This window comes from Rhamphochromis sp. 'chilingali' (genome assembly GCF_963969265.1).
Source record: "Rhamphochromis sp. 'chilingali' genome assembly, chromosome: 1".
Lineage (NCBI taxonomy): Eukaryota > Metazoa > Chordata > Actinopteri > Cichliformes > Cichlidae > Rhamphochromis > Rhamphochromis sp. 'chilingali'.
The window spans coordinates 59653844-59665881 of NC_137929.1; the positions used below are offsets into that span (position 1 = coordinate 59653844).

At 41.6% G+C, this 12038-nt stretch overlaps 2 protein-coding genes across 2 annotated transcripts in view; both read left to right on the forward strand.

Moving 5' to 3' along the window:
- Positions 1-6900, forward strand: part of LOC308400339 (uncharacterized protein) — a gene marked incomplete at its 3' end in the record, with an annotated part of 203250 nt that extends 196350 nt beyond the window's left edge. The window contains exons 2-5 of the mRNA XM_080887986.1: positions 3307-3731; positions 5859-6057; positions 6142-6197; positions 6820-6900. Coding sequence (XP_080744112.1) covers positions 3307-3731; positions 5859-6057; positions 6142-6197; positions 6820-6900 — 761 coding nt within the window. The remainder of the gene's footprint in view (positions 1-3306; positions 3732-5858; positions 6058-6141; positions 6198-6819) is intronic.
- A 443-nt stretch (positions 6901-7343) lies between these two features.
- Positions 7344-8902, forward strand: LOC308400380 (Fc receptor-like protein 4; the record flags this gene model as incomplete). The annotated part of the gene is made up of 5 exons (XM_080888039.1): positions 7344-7374; positions 7923-7958; positions 8169-8429; positions 8509-8754; positions 8841-8902. Coding segments are annotated over 5 exons (636 nt in total), but the record flags the coding sequence as incomplete, so codon positions are not given.
- Positions 8903-12038: the final 3136 nt, after the last annotated feature.

The following is a 12038-nucleotide window of genomic DNA, read 5'->3' on the forward strand; positions in this document are numbered from 1 at the left end:
GCTGTTTCACACCTTAAGGTTCACACTCCCTTGCTACCTCCCAGAGTCCTGAAAGAGACAAAAGACTCTTCCTGTGGAGTTGTCTGCTTCCCCCAACTTCCTTACTACACCCCCACCATTTGTCTTACTGTATGAGTGTGAGACTTCTTCAAATGCACAAAGGCATTATAGGATAGAATAAATTGATTAATACATAAATAAAAGAAATTCCTATACAATTGATAGAGAAGTGTTTGACTTTTTAACTTCATCATGACAAAATAAGTCTGCTACAGTTGATGTAACCCAACACTGACCAACCACTGTGCACCAGTATGGGCTCTTTATCCCATTACAAACTACCAAGTATTTTCATGCAAAATTTGAATAAGATGAAGTTAGTATACTAAGTTTGTTTTGCAGAATGTTTCACTCCATGAAAGTAATTGATTGAACTACAAAGCTTGTAATCATGTTTCCTGTTGTTTGAACTGTGTGTGTTTGTGTTCAGACTTTAAACCAGAGCCAGACGTCGTCTACTCTTCACTGAAGTAGTCCACCAGTCCAACCATTGACATCCAGCTGCTGGTCTCTAACTGGACCCCCAGCACCTCAGACCAGAGCACATCCAGAGGCTTTTCTATTTATTTTTGTCTTTAATTATGTAATTTTAAAAAAACACAGGAGTTATTCTTAAGTACTTAAAACCAACCATGATAATTAAAGTATGTTAATATGTTTTATGGGCACAGTATCTTCACTGTTATTAATACTTAATCTATGCATCCGGCACTTTGTTCTTGTTCCCATGTCAGTGATTTAGTTTCACTGTTGGATTAATAAACTTTTGTTCTCACTTGTTTTTCTCATATGATTCTTTGGGTTTCACCAAAGTCTCAGATGTAAAAATAAGAATTGTGTTGGTCAATTGATACAAAACTCTTCAGTGCAAAAATTATAATTAAAACCCAAAAACAGGAACTTGTCAGTGAATGGCACAAAAACAAGCTTCAGAGGGGAATAGAGTATGAGTAAGACTATAGCCGGGATTTAGAAACGAGTGAGGACCAGAATTCTTCTCTTGATGTATCATACTAAAAGTGCAATCCTGTCATCTATTCACCAGGATAAAATGTCACACTTATAAAGAAACAAGAGTTGGAATCAAAAACAAAAAGTTTAAAGAATTTTAATTTGTTCTATCCTTTTGCAGGAGCAGCTGTGTATGTATAAATATGGAAGATGAATGTTGTCTGTGTGAAACAAAGGAAACAAAACATTTAAAAAATGCAGATTAGATTAATTATTTTAACTTGACATGAAATTAGCCTGACTTACTTTATGCCTCTGGCCCTACTGAGCCTCTGATTCACTCCTGGTGCCTGAACCAACAAGTTAACCAGTTAATAACCTAAATATAACCCAGTGAGTGGCAGGCAGGCCAAAACTTTACAGAATTCTCTACTTTAAAAATAGTTGTTTGTGCCATTTTTCCATCTTATTCTGAAATAAAAGAAAAAAAAGAAGGTTTAAAGTCTTGACCTCAGTGATCTTATAGTTCATTCTGACCATGATTGTGTGAAATGTCTTAATGTCTTTACTACCTTACTCAGCAAGAAACCATACAGAAGGAGCTGATAAGACAAAAAAAATCAATTTTATTTACTGATTGTTTCATTTTAAGCACAATTGAACAAAATAATATTTTGCTTTCCTGTATTACTAGAATTAATATTAAAATTAACTAAAATAAAAATAATAATAAAAATGAAATAAAAGAAGAGGATTGAATGAATGTTGTGGTGATCAGCAGGAGAGTACAGCAGAAAGTAATTTTGACTGTTCACAATAAATATGTTCATTCGTAATAAACTGTGGAAGCGTCATTGACGATCTGCTTATATCCATGTGGTAATAAAACTATAACACCTCCCTCTAATGGCCACATGTAAAACTTGTGTGATTACGTGAAAGTTTTAAAGTTGCAGAGAATTGTTTCTCCTCTGATGAAGAGCCATTCAGAGGCTCGTTAGAGAGTTTGGTTTCAGTTATATCATTCTTGTGAATGGACCTGCTGACTATTAAAACTAGAAGATTTTCATTATTAATCTTTAAAACTGAGTGACAGATTCTTCTGAAATGTCAATATTTAGTCGTTCACATCACATAGAACACGTTTAATCTGTTAGAGATTTTGATATAAGAGTGAAATTATTTAAAGCCAATTCATAACGGTTTTTATTCATTTATTTAAACTTTAAACAATTTAAAGTTCCCTAAATTTTAAGTGAAATGTCTTTTTGCCGAATTATATCATGTAATGTTTTACTTGAACCTCATGGTGGCAGTGTTGCTCACTGTTATGTTACTTGGAAGACAGTGCATCACAGACATCATGTGTTTAAACATTAGGGTGCATTTACTGCAGAATCAATGTACTTTAGTGTACTTTAATCTTCATCAGTGTTGGATCACATTATATTGGACATTATTAGTTTCGTCGACTGAGAAAATTGTCGGGCGGTGGAAGGAATACTTCGAGGACCTCCTTAATTCCACTGACACGTCTTCCGAGGAGGAAGCAGAGTCTGGGGATGAGGGGAATGACCCGCCAATTTCCGGGGCGAGGTCACTGAGGCAGTTAAACAACTCCTTGGTGGCAGAGCCCCTGGTGTTGATGAGGTCCGCCCCGAGTTCCTGAAGGCTCTGGACGTTGTAGGGCTGTCCTGGTTGACATGCCTCTGCAATGTTGCGTGGAGATCAGGGGCGGTACCTGTGGACTGGCAGACCGGGGTGGTGGTCCCCATCTTTAAGAAGGGGGACCGGAGGGTGTGTTCCAACTACAGGGGGATCACACTCCTCAGCCTCCCTGGGAAAGTCTATGCCAGGGTGCTGGAAAGGAGAGTTCGTCCGCTAGTCGAACCTCGGATACAGGAGGAACAATGCGGTTTTCGTCCTGGTCGCGGAACACTGGACCAGCTCTTTATCCTCTCGAGGATACTTGAGGGTGCATGGGAGTTTGCCCAACCAGTCTATATGTGTTTTGTGGACTTGGAGAAGGCATTCGACCATGTCCCTCGGGGTGTCCTGTGGGAGGTGTTGTGGAAGTATGGGGTGTCTGGCCCATTGCTACGGGCCATTCGATCCCTTGGTTCGCATTGCCGGCAATAAGTCGGACTCGTTCCCGGTGGGTGATGGGCTCTGCCAGGGCTGCCCTTTGTCTCCGGTTCTGTTCATAATTTTTTTTGGACAGAATTTCTAGGCGCAGCCAAGTGGCGGAGGGCTTTCACTTTGGTGGCCTCAGAATCTCATCTCTGATTTTTGCAGATGATGTGGTTCTGTTGGCTTCATCGGGTGAGGGCCTCCAGCTCGCACTGGAACGGTTCGCAGCCGAGTATGAAGCAGCGGGAATGAGGATCAGCACCTCCAAATCTGAGGCCATGGTTCTCAGCCGGAAAAGGGTGGAGTGCCCACTTCGGGTCGGGGATGAGTTCCTGCCCCAAGTGGAGGAGTTCAAGTATCTCGGGGTCTTGTTCGCGAGTGATGGGAGAAGGGAGCCGGAGATCGACAGACGGATTGGGGCTGCAGCTGCAGTAATGCGGACGCTGCACCGGTCCGTCGTGGTGAAGAGGGAGCTGAGTGTAAAAGCGAAGCTCTCAATTTACCGGTCGATCTACGTCCCTACCCTCACCTATGGCCACGAGCTGTGGGTAGTGACCGAACGAACGAGATCACGGATACAAGCGGCAGAAGTGAGCTTCCTCCGAAGGGTGGCTGGCCTCTCCCTTAGAGATAGGGTGAGAAGGTCGGCCATCCAGGAGGGGCTCAGAGTAGAGCAGCTGCTGCTCCACATCGAAAGGAGCCAGCTGAGGTGGTTCGGGCATCTGACAAGGATGCCCCCTGGGCGCCTCCTGGGTGAGGTGTTCCAGGCATGTCCCACCGGGAGGAGGCCCCGGGGCAGACCCAGGACACGCTGGAGAGATTATATCTCTCGGCTGGCCTGGGAACGCCTTGGTATTCCCCCGGATAAGCTGGAGGAGGTGGCTGGGGAGAGGGAGGTCTGGGCCATGCAGTGCTGCAACTTTTAAGCAAGCATTAAAACTCAGTGGCTGCACATTAACAGCAAAGAACAGTCTGCAGTCTGCAAAAAGAAAGCAATTTTTACTTCTGACTCTGATTATTAAATATGTTCACTGTACTGTACAGCTGATCATTCATTATTATCAGGATGTCCAAAAAACTCACTCAAAAGCCTTCAGCTAATCCAAAATGCTGCAGCAAGAGTACTGACAGGGACTAGAAAGAGAGAGCATATTTCTCCTGTTTTGGCTTCCCTTCATTGGCTTCCTGTTAAATCCAGAAATGAATTCAAAATCCTGCTCCTCACATACAAGGTCTTAAATAATTGTCAGGGTTCCTGGGTCGTTGACCCAGTGTTTTCTGTTTTGTCATGTTCAGTTTATTTTCACATCTGTTTTCCGTGCCAGCATACCGCCTGCGTATTGTGTTCCAGTTATTTCCATGTATCATTAGTCAGACTAAGTTCAGCTGCGTACTCAACGGTTTCTAATCATTCATCACCCAGCGTGTATTTAAGTCCTCAGTTCCATCCGATCGGTGTCGTGTCATTGATGATGATGTTGTTCCTGTCGTGTGTTCAGTCCAGTCAGCCAGCCATCCATCCTATCATCTGTTGTCTACTTATTCAATAAACCTCGTTCTGCACCAAGAGTCCTGCATGTGGGTCATCCCTTCCTCGCCACCGCACACAACGCCTGACAATAATCAGGCCCCATCTTATCTTAATGACCTTGTAGTACCATATCACCCTATTAGAGCACTTCGCTCTCGCTCTGCAGGCCTACTTGTTGTTCCTAGAGTATTTAAAAGTAGAATGGGAGGGAGAGCCTTCAGTTTTCAGGCCCCTTTTCTGTGGAACCAGCTTCCAGTTTGGATTCGGGAGACAGACACTATCTCTACTTTTAAGATTAGGCTTAAAACTTTCCTTTTTGCTAAAGCATATAGTTAGGGATGGACCAGGTGACTCTGAATCCTCCCTTAGTTATGCTGCAATAGACGTAGGCTGCCGGGGATTCCCATGATGCATTGAGTTTTTCCTTTCCAGTCACCTTTCTCACTCACTATGTGTTAATAGACCTCTCTGCATTGAATCATATCTGTTATTAACCTCTGTCTCTCTTCCACAGCATGTCTTTTATCCTGTCTTCCTTCTCTCACCCCAACCGGTCACGGCAGATGCCCGCCCCTCCCTGAGCCTTGTTCTGCCAGAGGTTTCTTCCTGTTAAAAGGGAGTTTTTCCTTCCCACTATTGCCAAAGTGCTTGCTCATAGGGGGTCATATGATTGTTGGGTTTTTCTCTGTATCTATGAAGCGCCTTGAGGCAACTTTTGTTGTGATTTGGCGCTATATAAATAAAATTGAATTGAATTGAAATTGAATCAGGATGTCCATACATGTTAAAAATTAGTCTGATCATCATATTTATGAACACATGTCACACAGTGGAAATTTGTGTTTTTATGTTTTATCAATCTGTGTATTGGTACATAGTGTTGATTTTATGATATTTATTTTGTGATATTTATATTGCATGTTTGTTTATTTATATTTATACGGCATGGTTTTATCCTCATATTTATATTATGTGTGTTAATGTTGTACCATGTTCCTTTAATCCACTGTGGACTAAACAGACAATTGTAGCCACCTGTGAGGTGGGGGCGTTCCCCAAGGTGGCCTATCAGCCGCCAGGTTGACCTGTTAAAGGGGATAGCGAGCGCAGAGACAAAGAGAGGAGTGACACACGAAAGGTGAGCAGGAGAAAAAGGAACGCGTGCAAGGCCGCACGTGTGTTGAAGGAACTGCTGCCTGACTGTGGGGTGCTGTTCGGCGATCCAGTCCCAACGGCAGGAACAGCAACAGTGGGTGGCGATGGCCGCAATTCACAACAGGGCATGGATGCCCTTCTGCCTGCATCTGACGGTGAGACGAGGGATGCCGTGTTCAGGTGTGGAGTGGGGCGGGACTGTGCGGCGACGCACTGTCAGGAGGAGACAGGTCTGCGATAGGAGCCTCCTCCCTGGTCTGCTGCTGGCGTGTTTTACCATCCCGGAAGAGAAGTTCCTCTCCTGTCTCTTTCAGATAAGGACCACTCGCCCATGTGTGGCTGGACTGTGGGATTATGGGACTATGGGAGGGTAATTTTAGCATATGGAAAACATGTTTTAGCCTTGTTTTAATAGTGTATAGTTATTTCTGCCGGCAGGGTTTTTAGCGGGTTGCAACACTATTTTTATTGTATATGGGGAATTTTATCTTGTATTTGTGACTGTTTTTTTTTTTTATGGAAATAAATGGTGTTTGAAGCCAGCTTAGTTTCTGTGCCCTTAGCGCTGACCCGCTCACTCCCCTTTCGCTTGTATGTATAAAGAGGTGGTGGTGAAGATTTAGGTCCACCAGTCTTAGCGGCATATTTAAGTAAATATATTTTTTAATAACGCGTTGAATAAAATACTGACATTTTATTAGGAACTGCACATGATCAGCTCGTTTATTCCTCAGAACAAACTGAGGAAGCATCACTGATGAGCTGCTTGTATTCATTAAAGTGTTTAAAGTCCAACATCTCCCTCTAGTGGTCATATATAAACCATGTGTGAGGATGGTGTTCATGTAAAATGTGAATCATAGTGTTCCAGTCAGTCATCAGTGTGTCTCTGCACAGCTGTAATTAAAATGTGTTCAGAGGGCCTCAGTGTCTGAATGGTTCCAGTTCAGCTCCATAACAGCAGCGTCCCTGGTTTAATTCCTGTGTTTCAGCTCATATCTGCCTCTCTCACTGAGGGGGACGTCCACTACATGGACATGGATTTGTTCATCAACCAAAATACAGATCACTGAGAGCAGAGGATAGATTGGATAGACGTTAGATCCTCTTTAACGTTTGTGAATAAACTGTGAAGTTTCACTGAGTACAATGTGCTTTATTGATCCTCATATAAAACTTATTACTTTTTTTATAATACATGGGCATTGCAATGTGACATATTTAAGAATAGATTCTTTAATGAAACGGATATTCAGCACTACTTCCGGGGCATCAGTTGTACCACCGTGTCTGTACTAAGAAAGAAACAGGACATCTTCAGAAGAAGACGGAGGACTTTACTAGGTGTGACGGTGACAGAAATATATACATGTGTTTTTTATAATGTTATCACATGTAGTGAGACACCCACAGTCTTTGTACTTATAGATAAACCACAGACTCAGAGGAAGAGGGCGGGCTTTACTTGGTGTCAGTGACAGAAATGAAAAAAAAGCTCAAATGAGTGAGAAGGACGATGAAGGAAACATCTGTGCTGTGTCTGCTCTGTAAGTAGAATCTCTGTGTTTGTTTGAATTCTTGTACTTTGACTGTCTGCTCTCCTGATAACTGATGATGGAGGAGAAGACATGAAAAACAAATCAGGCTGAATTCAAGTTCAAACACCACGAGGACCAACTGCAGGTCTGAACTGACTCTTTATCTTTGCTCAGGAGTCGAGGAAACACAGCAGGCAGTGAAAAGATCAAATCATTCACTCATTATATCAACACAGCTGCACAGTGGACACATGACTTTACTCTGGTATTTTTTAAGCTAATATATTGTGTATATTCACAGTGTAGTCACGTGAACATATATATTTTTATTATTAATATATTCATATAATTTTGTTAACTTTCAGAGCTGCTATTTAAAAATGCCAAACTAGAGGCAGAAGAAAAAATTGTGAGATTTTCAATAGTTGCTTTTCAGCATCTGCTGTTGAAATGATTGTAGTATTAAAGGCATCATAACGGTCCAGTTGTTAGTGCTGTTTGTGTTGAGTTGTTCTTTATGTTCACCTCAAATCAACCTGAGTGTCATTTCTCTTTAGTTCTGATCTCACTGCTGAGCTGCACAACAAACCAAGGTCAGTAACCTTCTTCTGTCACCTGATTAATGCTCACTGATTTGACCTGATCTGGTTCAAGTAGTGATAATGTCATATGTCAGCACTCGAGATGTGATGCAGAGGCAAGTTGAACTGAAGGCTTTTTATCAGCACTTTATTGAGCTGATAAAAAACAGATTTTGACAAAAGCAAACAGTGATCATCAGTTTTTCATTTTAACCCTCACAGCTCGTCTGACTGTGAGTCCCAGCAGCTCTCAGTTCTTTGAAGGAGACTTTGTGTCTCTGAGCTGTGAGGAGGACGACAGCTCTGCTGGATGGACTCTGAGGAGAAACACAAATGCAAGACAGCGGACTCAATGTGGAGATGGGTGGGGAAAACCAGCTGGTTTGACCTGTAACATCACTGTTTTTCCATGGGACAGTGGAGTTTATTGGTGTGAGTCCAGAGAGGGTCCCATCAGTAACATGGTTAACCTGACAGTCACTGGTAAGCTGAGTGTGTGGAGTTAGTGTTGATGAAGCTGTGTGTAAATGGATGAAATGCTGTAGTTTGTCTCTGTGTTGAGGTGGATCAGTGATCCTGCAGAGTCCTGTCCTCCCTGTGATGGAGGGAGATGACGTCACTCTGCTCTGTAAAACAAAGACCACTCCCTCCAACCTCCCAGCTGCTTTCTATAAAGATGGCTCCCTCATCAGGAAGCAGCCTACAGGTCACATGACCATCCAGCATGTTTCCAGGTCTGATGAAGGCCTCTACAAGTGTGACATCAGCGGTCATGGAGAGTCTCCATCCAGCTGGATCACTGTCACAGGTGACACACTCACCTGTCTGTGTTTCTGCAGCTTTCAACATTCACAATGTGACGACAACTTAATGACTGTGTTTGCTTTATTTTAGACAAACACACCACCACACCTGCACCTAAATCCACACCTCCACCTACATCCACACCTCCTCCATCACTCTCTCCTGCGGTTCTCTCTGTGTCGTCATTTGTTGGATCATTCTGTTTTGTGGTTCTACTGGTGTTACTGGTTCTGCTGGTGAGACGATATGTTCACAGGAAACTCGAAGGTGAGACTCAGCGTTGTTCATTTTAAAAACAGGAAGGATCATGTAGACATCATTTGGAGTTAAAGATCATTTTAAATTCCTTCTCAGCGTCTTTACTTAAATTCTTAGCCTGACTTTAATAAAGTTAATAATTTTGTCGTTTCTGTGACATCCTAATGTGTTGAAACTTCACCCTGATGATGAACGCTTACAGCTCTGTGAGTGTGGTTGGTCACTTACGCCTGTATTTCCTATATTTAATGCATCAAAAACATTTCCCGGCTTCTCTGCTCTCTCTGTTCCTCCTGATGAACGCAAAACTGAATTTAACAACCAAAATCATATTTTTTTAGTCTTTCTCCTAAAACACCCGGTAAACATTACTTTCAAACTGAACAAAATTAATTTGTTAATGTTTTTTGTCTTTAGCAAAATTTTGTGTGAGTCACAGCAACCTGCAGTGTGTTTTCATGATAATGAAGAATCAACATCACCTCTTCATGACACCAGCTACATATACTCAGAAGCACAAGACACTTCTCTTTTGGCTAATAATAGTGTTCATGCTGTGAGAACATGTTTGCTTTGAGCTTTGTGGTGAAGCGGTGTGGAAATAATGGCAGCTTCGTGGTTGTGCACCTTTCTTGTTCTTAGAGACACCTCGCTTTTCTGTGTGCTTGTTGGCAAAAAAAAGAAGAAAAACTGTAAAAAGGTGCATAAAAGTAATTAATATTAAATAATAAAACTTATTTATGTGGCTGTATTGCAATAATATCACAACGCTGTTGCAGTTGTACCTGCAATAATTTTAATGTGTTTTATTCTACAGAGAGTGAACCAGCTGCTTTTGATCTGTCACAGAGAACTGAATATGTCAGTTATTGACTAAAAACCATCAGAACGTGGTCCAGGTACAGCTGCTTTTTATCTTTCACTTTGGACGGAGAAAAGCTATCTGCTCACCTTGTTTCCATTCACCATGCTAAGCTAAGCTAACCGCATCAGGACTTGTGAAACAGACTTCTCATCACTGTCACACAAAAAAAATCTTTTGCGTTAGTACCGACTCAGATCGACTCAACATGATTTGATTTGGATCAAGTAATTTTTTCATTATAGTCTAGTACCATAGACTATAATGGTACTAGACTCACATTATAGTCTAATGTGAGTGGTCATCGCAACAAAGGTGGGTGACAAGGCCATAATAGACCTGCTGCTCGGTCTGTGGCTCTTCGTCAGACTTGGGGACCACAGCGTTGTTTTTTCTTTGCTATTTCAATTTCTGGGTTTCACAAATGGTGTGACGCTCTCAAGACTCATCGAGGGACGGCACTGACAGTCCAATCGGTGGCATGCAGTTTGTTGACATGATATTTTCAGATGGCCTTGGATAGTATCACAGTGCAGTAGATACTAAAAAAGTACCGGATACCAGTTACTATGACCTAATGGAAAACCCTGACAGATGTGGCGAGCTAACCTGAGTAGGTACTAATGGAAAAGTATTTCCTGAATAACTGACCTGCTCCTTTAATGAGATATGAGCAGCAGGAAGTGAGGGCAGTTACAGATGTGTGTTCCTCTTTATTCCTCTCAGAATAAAACTAGCTCCTACACTTAGTGTATTTTGTGTCACACTAAATATAATGTTTTTGTGATAATGTTCTAGAAAACGTTTTTGTCTACTTTTTGATAAGTAAGAAACACTTTGGACAGTACAAACAGAACCTGACAGAAGCCAGTTTCTATTGAAATGTAAAGAAGAAGAAAAAATGGTGATAATCTTTGTTTACAGAGGACCTGTTCTGGTGTTTCTTATTTTTTTTTGTCATATGCCTCATGTTCCTCTTGTGGATGTTTGTATTGAACAAAGTTTCTATTAATGGGTTCAGTGTATATAAATGTAACTGTGAACCTAAAGCTCAGGCTGCAACTCTAAACTAATCCCTAATATGACAGATAAGCTCCAGGGAACAGAGGGAGAACAGACAGGGAATGCAGAGGGAATAAATTCAAAGTAAAAATTCAAGGTAAAAACTGAAGCTGAGAGAAGAAACAAACTAGAAGAAATCATGTGATCAAAGTTAAAGATCAGCACAGATCTGTGAGCTCTAGGTTTGAAGAAGCAGCTAAAGTGTGAACAGAATGGAAGCTCTGTGATTTGTATCGGAGCTGGTTCCCAGTAAAGTCTAAACTGGGACTGTGTGTGATGCAGAGAGATGGAGATTGGAGTTCTTTACTGAACTAAAAAGCTTGTAATCATGTTTCCTGTTGTTCTAACTGTTTGTGTTTGTGTTCAGACTTTAAACCAGAGCCAGATGTCGTCTACTCTTCACTGAAGTAGTCCACCAGTCCAACCACTGATGTCCAGCTGCTGGTCTCTAACTGGTCCCCCCAGCACCTCAGACCAGAGGACATTCACATGCTAACAAGACTTCTGTGGGTTTCACAAAGGTCTCAGATGGAAAACTGGACTTCTGGTTTGGTTCTGGCTAAATGACACATACCTCTATTAACTGAAGAAAACAAAGAATAAAGACTAAACCACAACCTCAGCCTAAATACAACCGGAGCATCAACCTGTGTCTTTAAATCTTCTTTTATTTGTGTTTGAGACTGAAGAGTGTTATCTCTTTGTTTACTCAGTCACCTAGAAACCAACCAGCAGCCACTGGCATGGTGAAAAAGTTTTATAATTTTTCCACTTTTCTAGGTAAATAAATATAATTGCCTGGTAGTAGTTATTTGTATTTTTTCCACCTCTTCAATTAATTTTTAAATATTAATAAACAAGTCAATAAAGAATTCTTTTTACTGATGGTATGAGTTGCAAGATCTTTGGGTTGATATTGTTACAGCATCACCTTGATCACAAACTACGCCATTGTTGATCTAAAACTCATCATAAAATTCAATGAGATAAGACGGGTAAAGGAGAGACATGAAATGATCATGAACAAGCATGTCCAATTCAGCTTTGGAGACAACAGTCCTGACTTTAGCCATATTTCTTAAATGGTAAAAGCTAGAGTGGGTTAC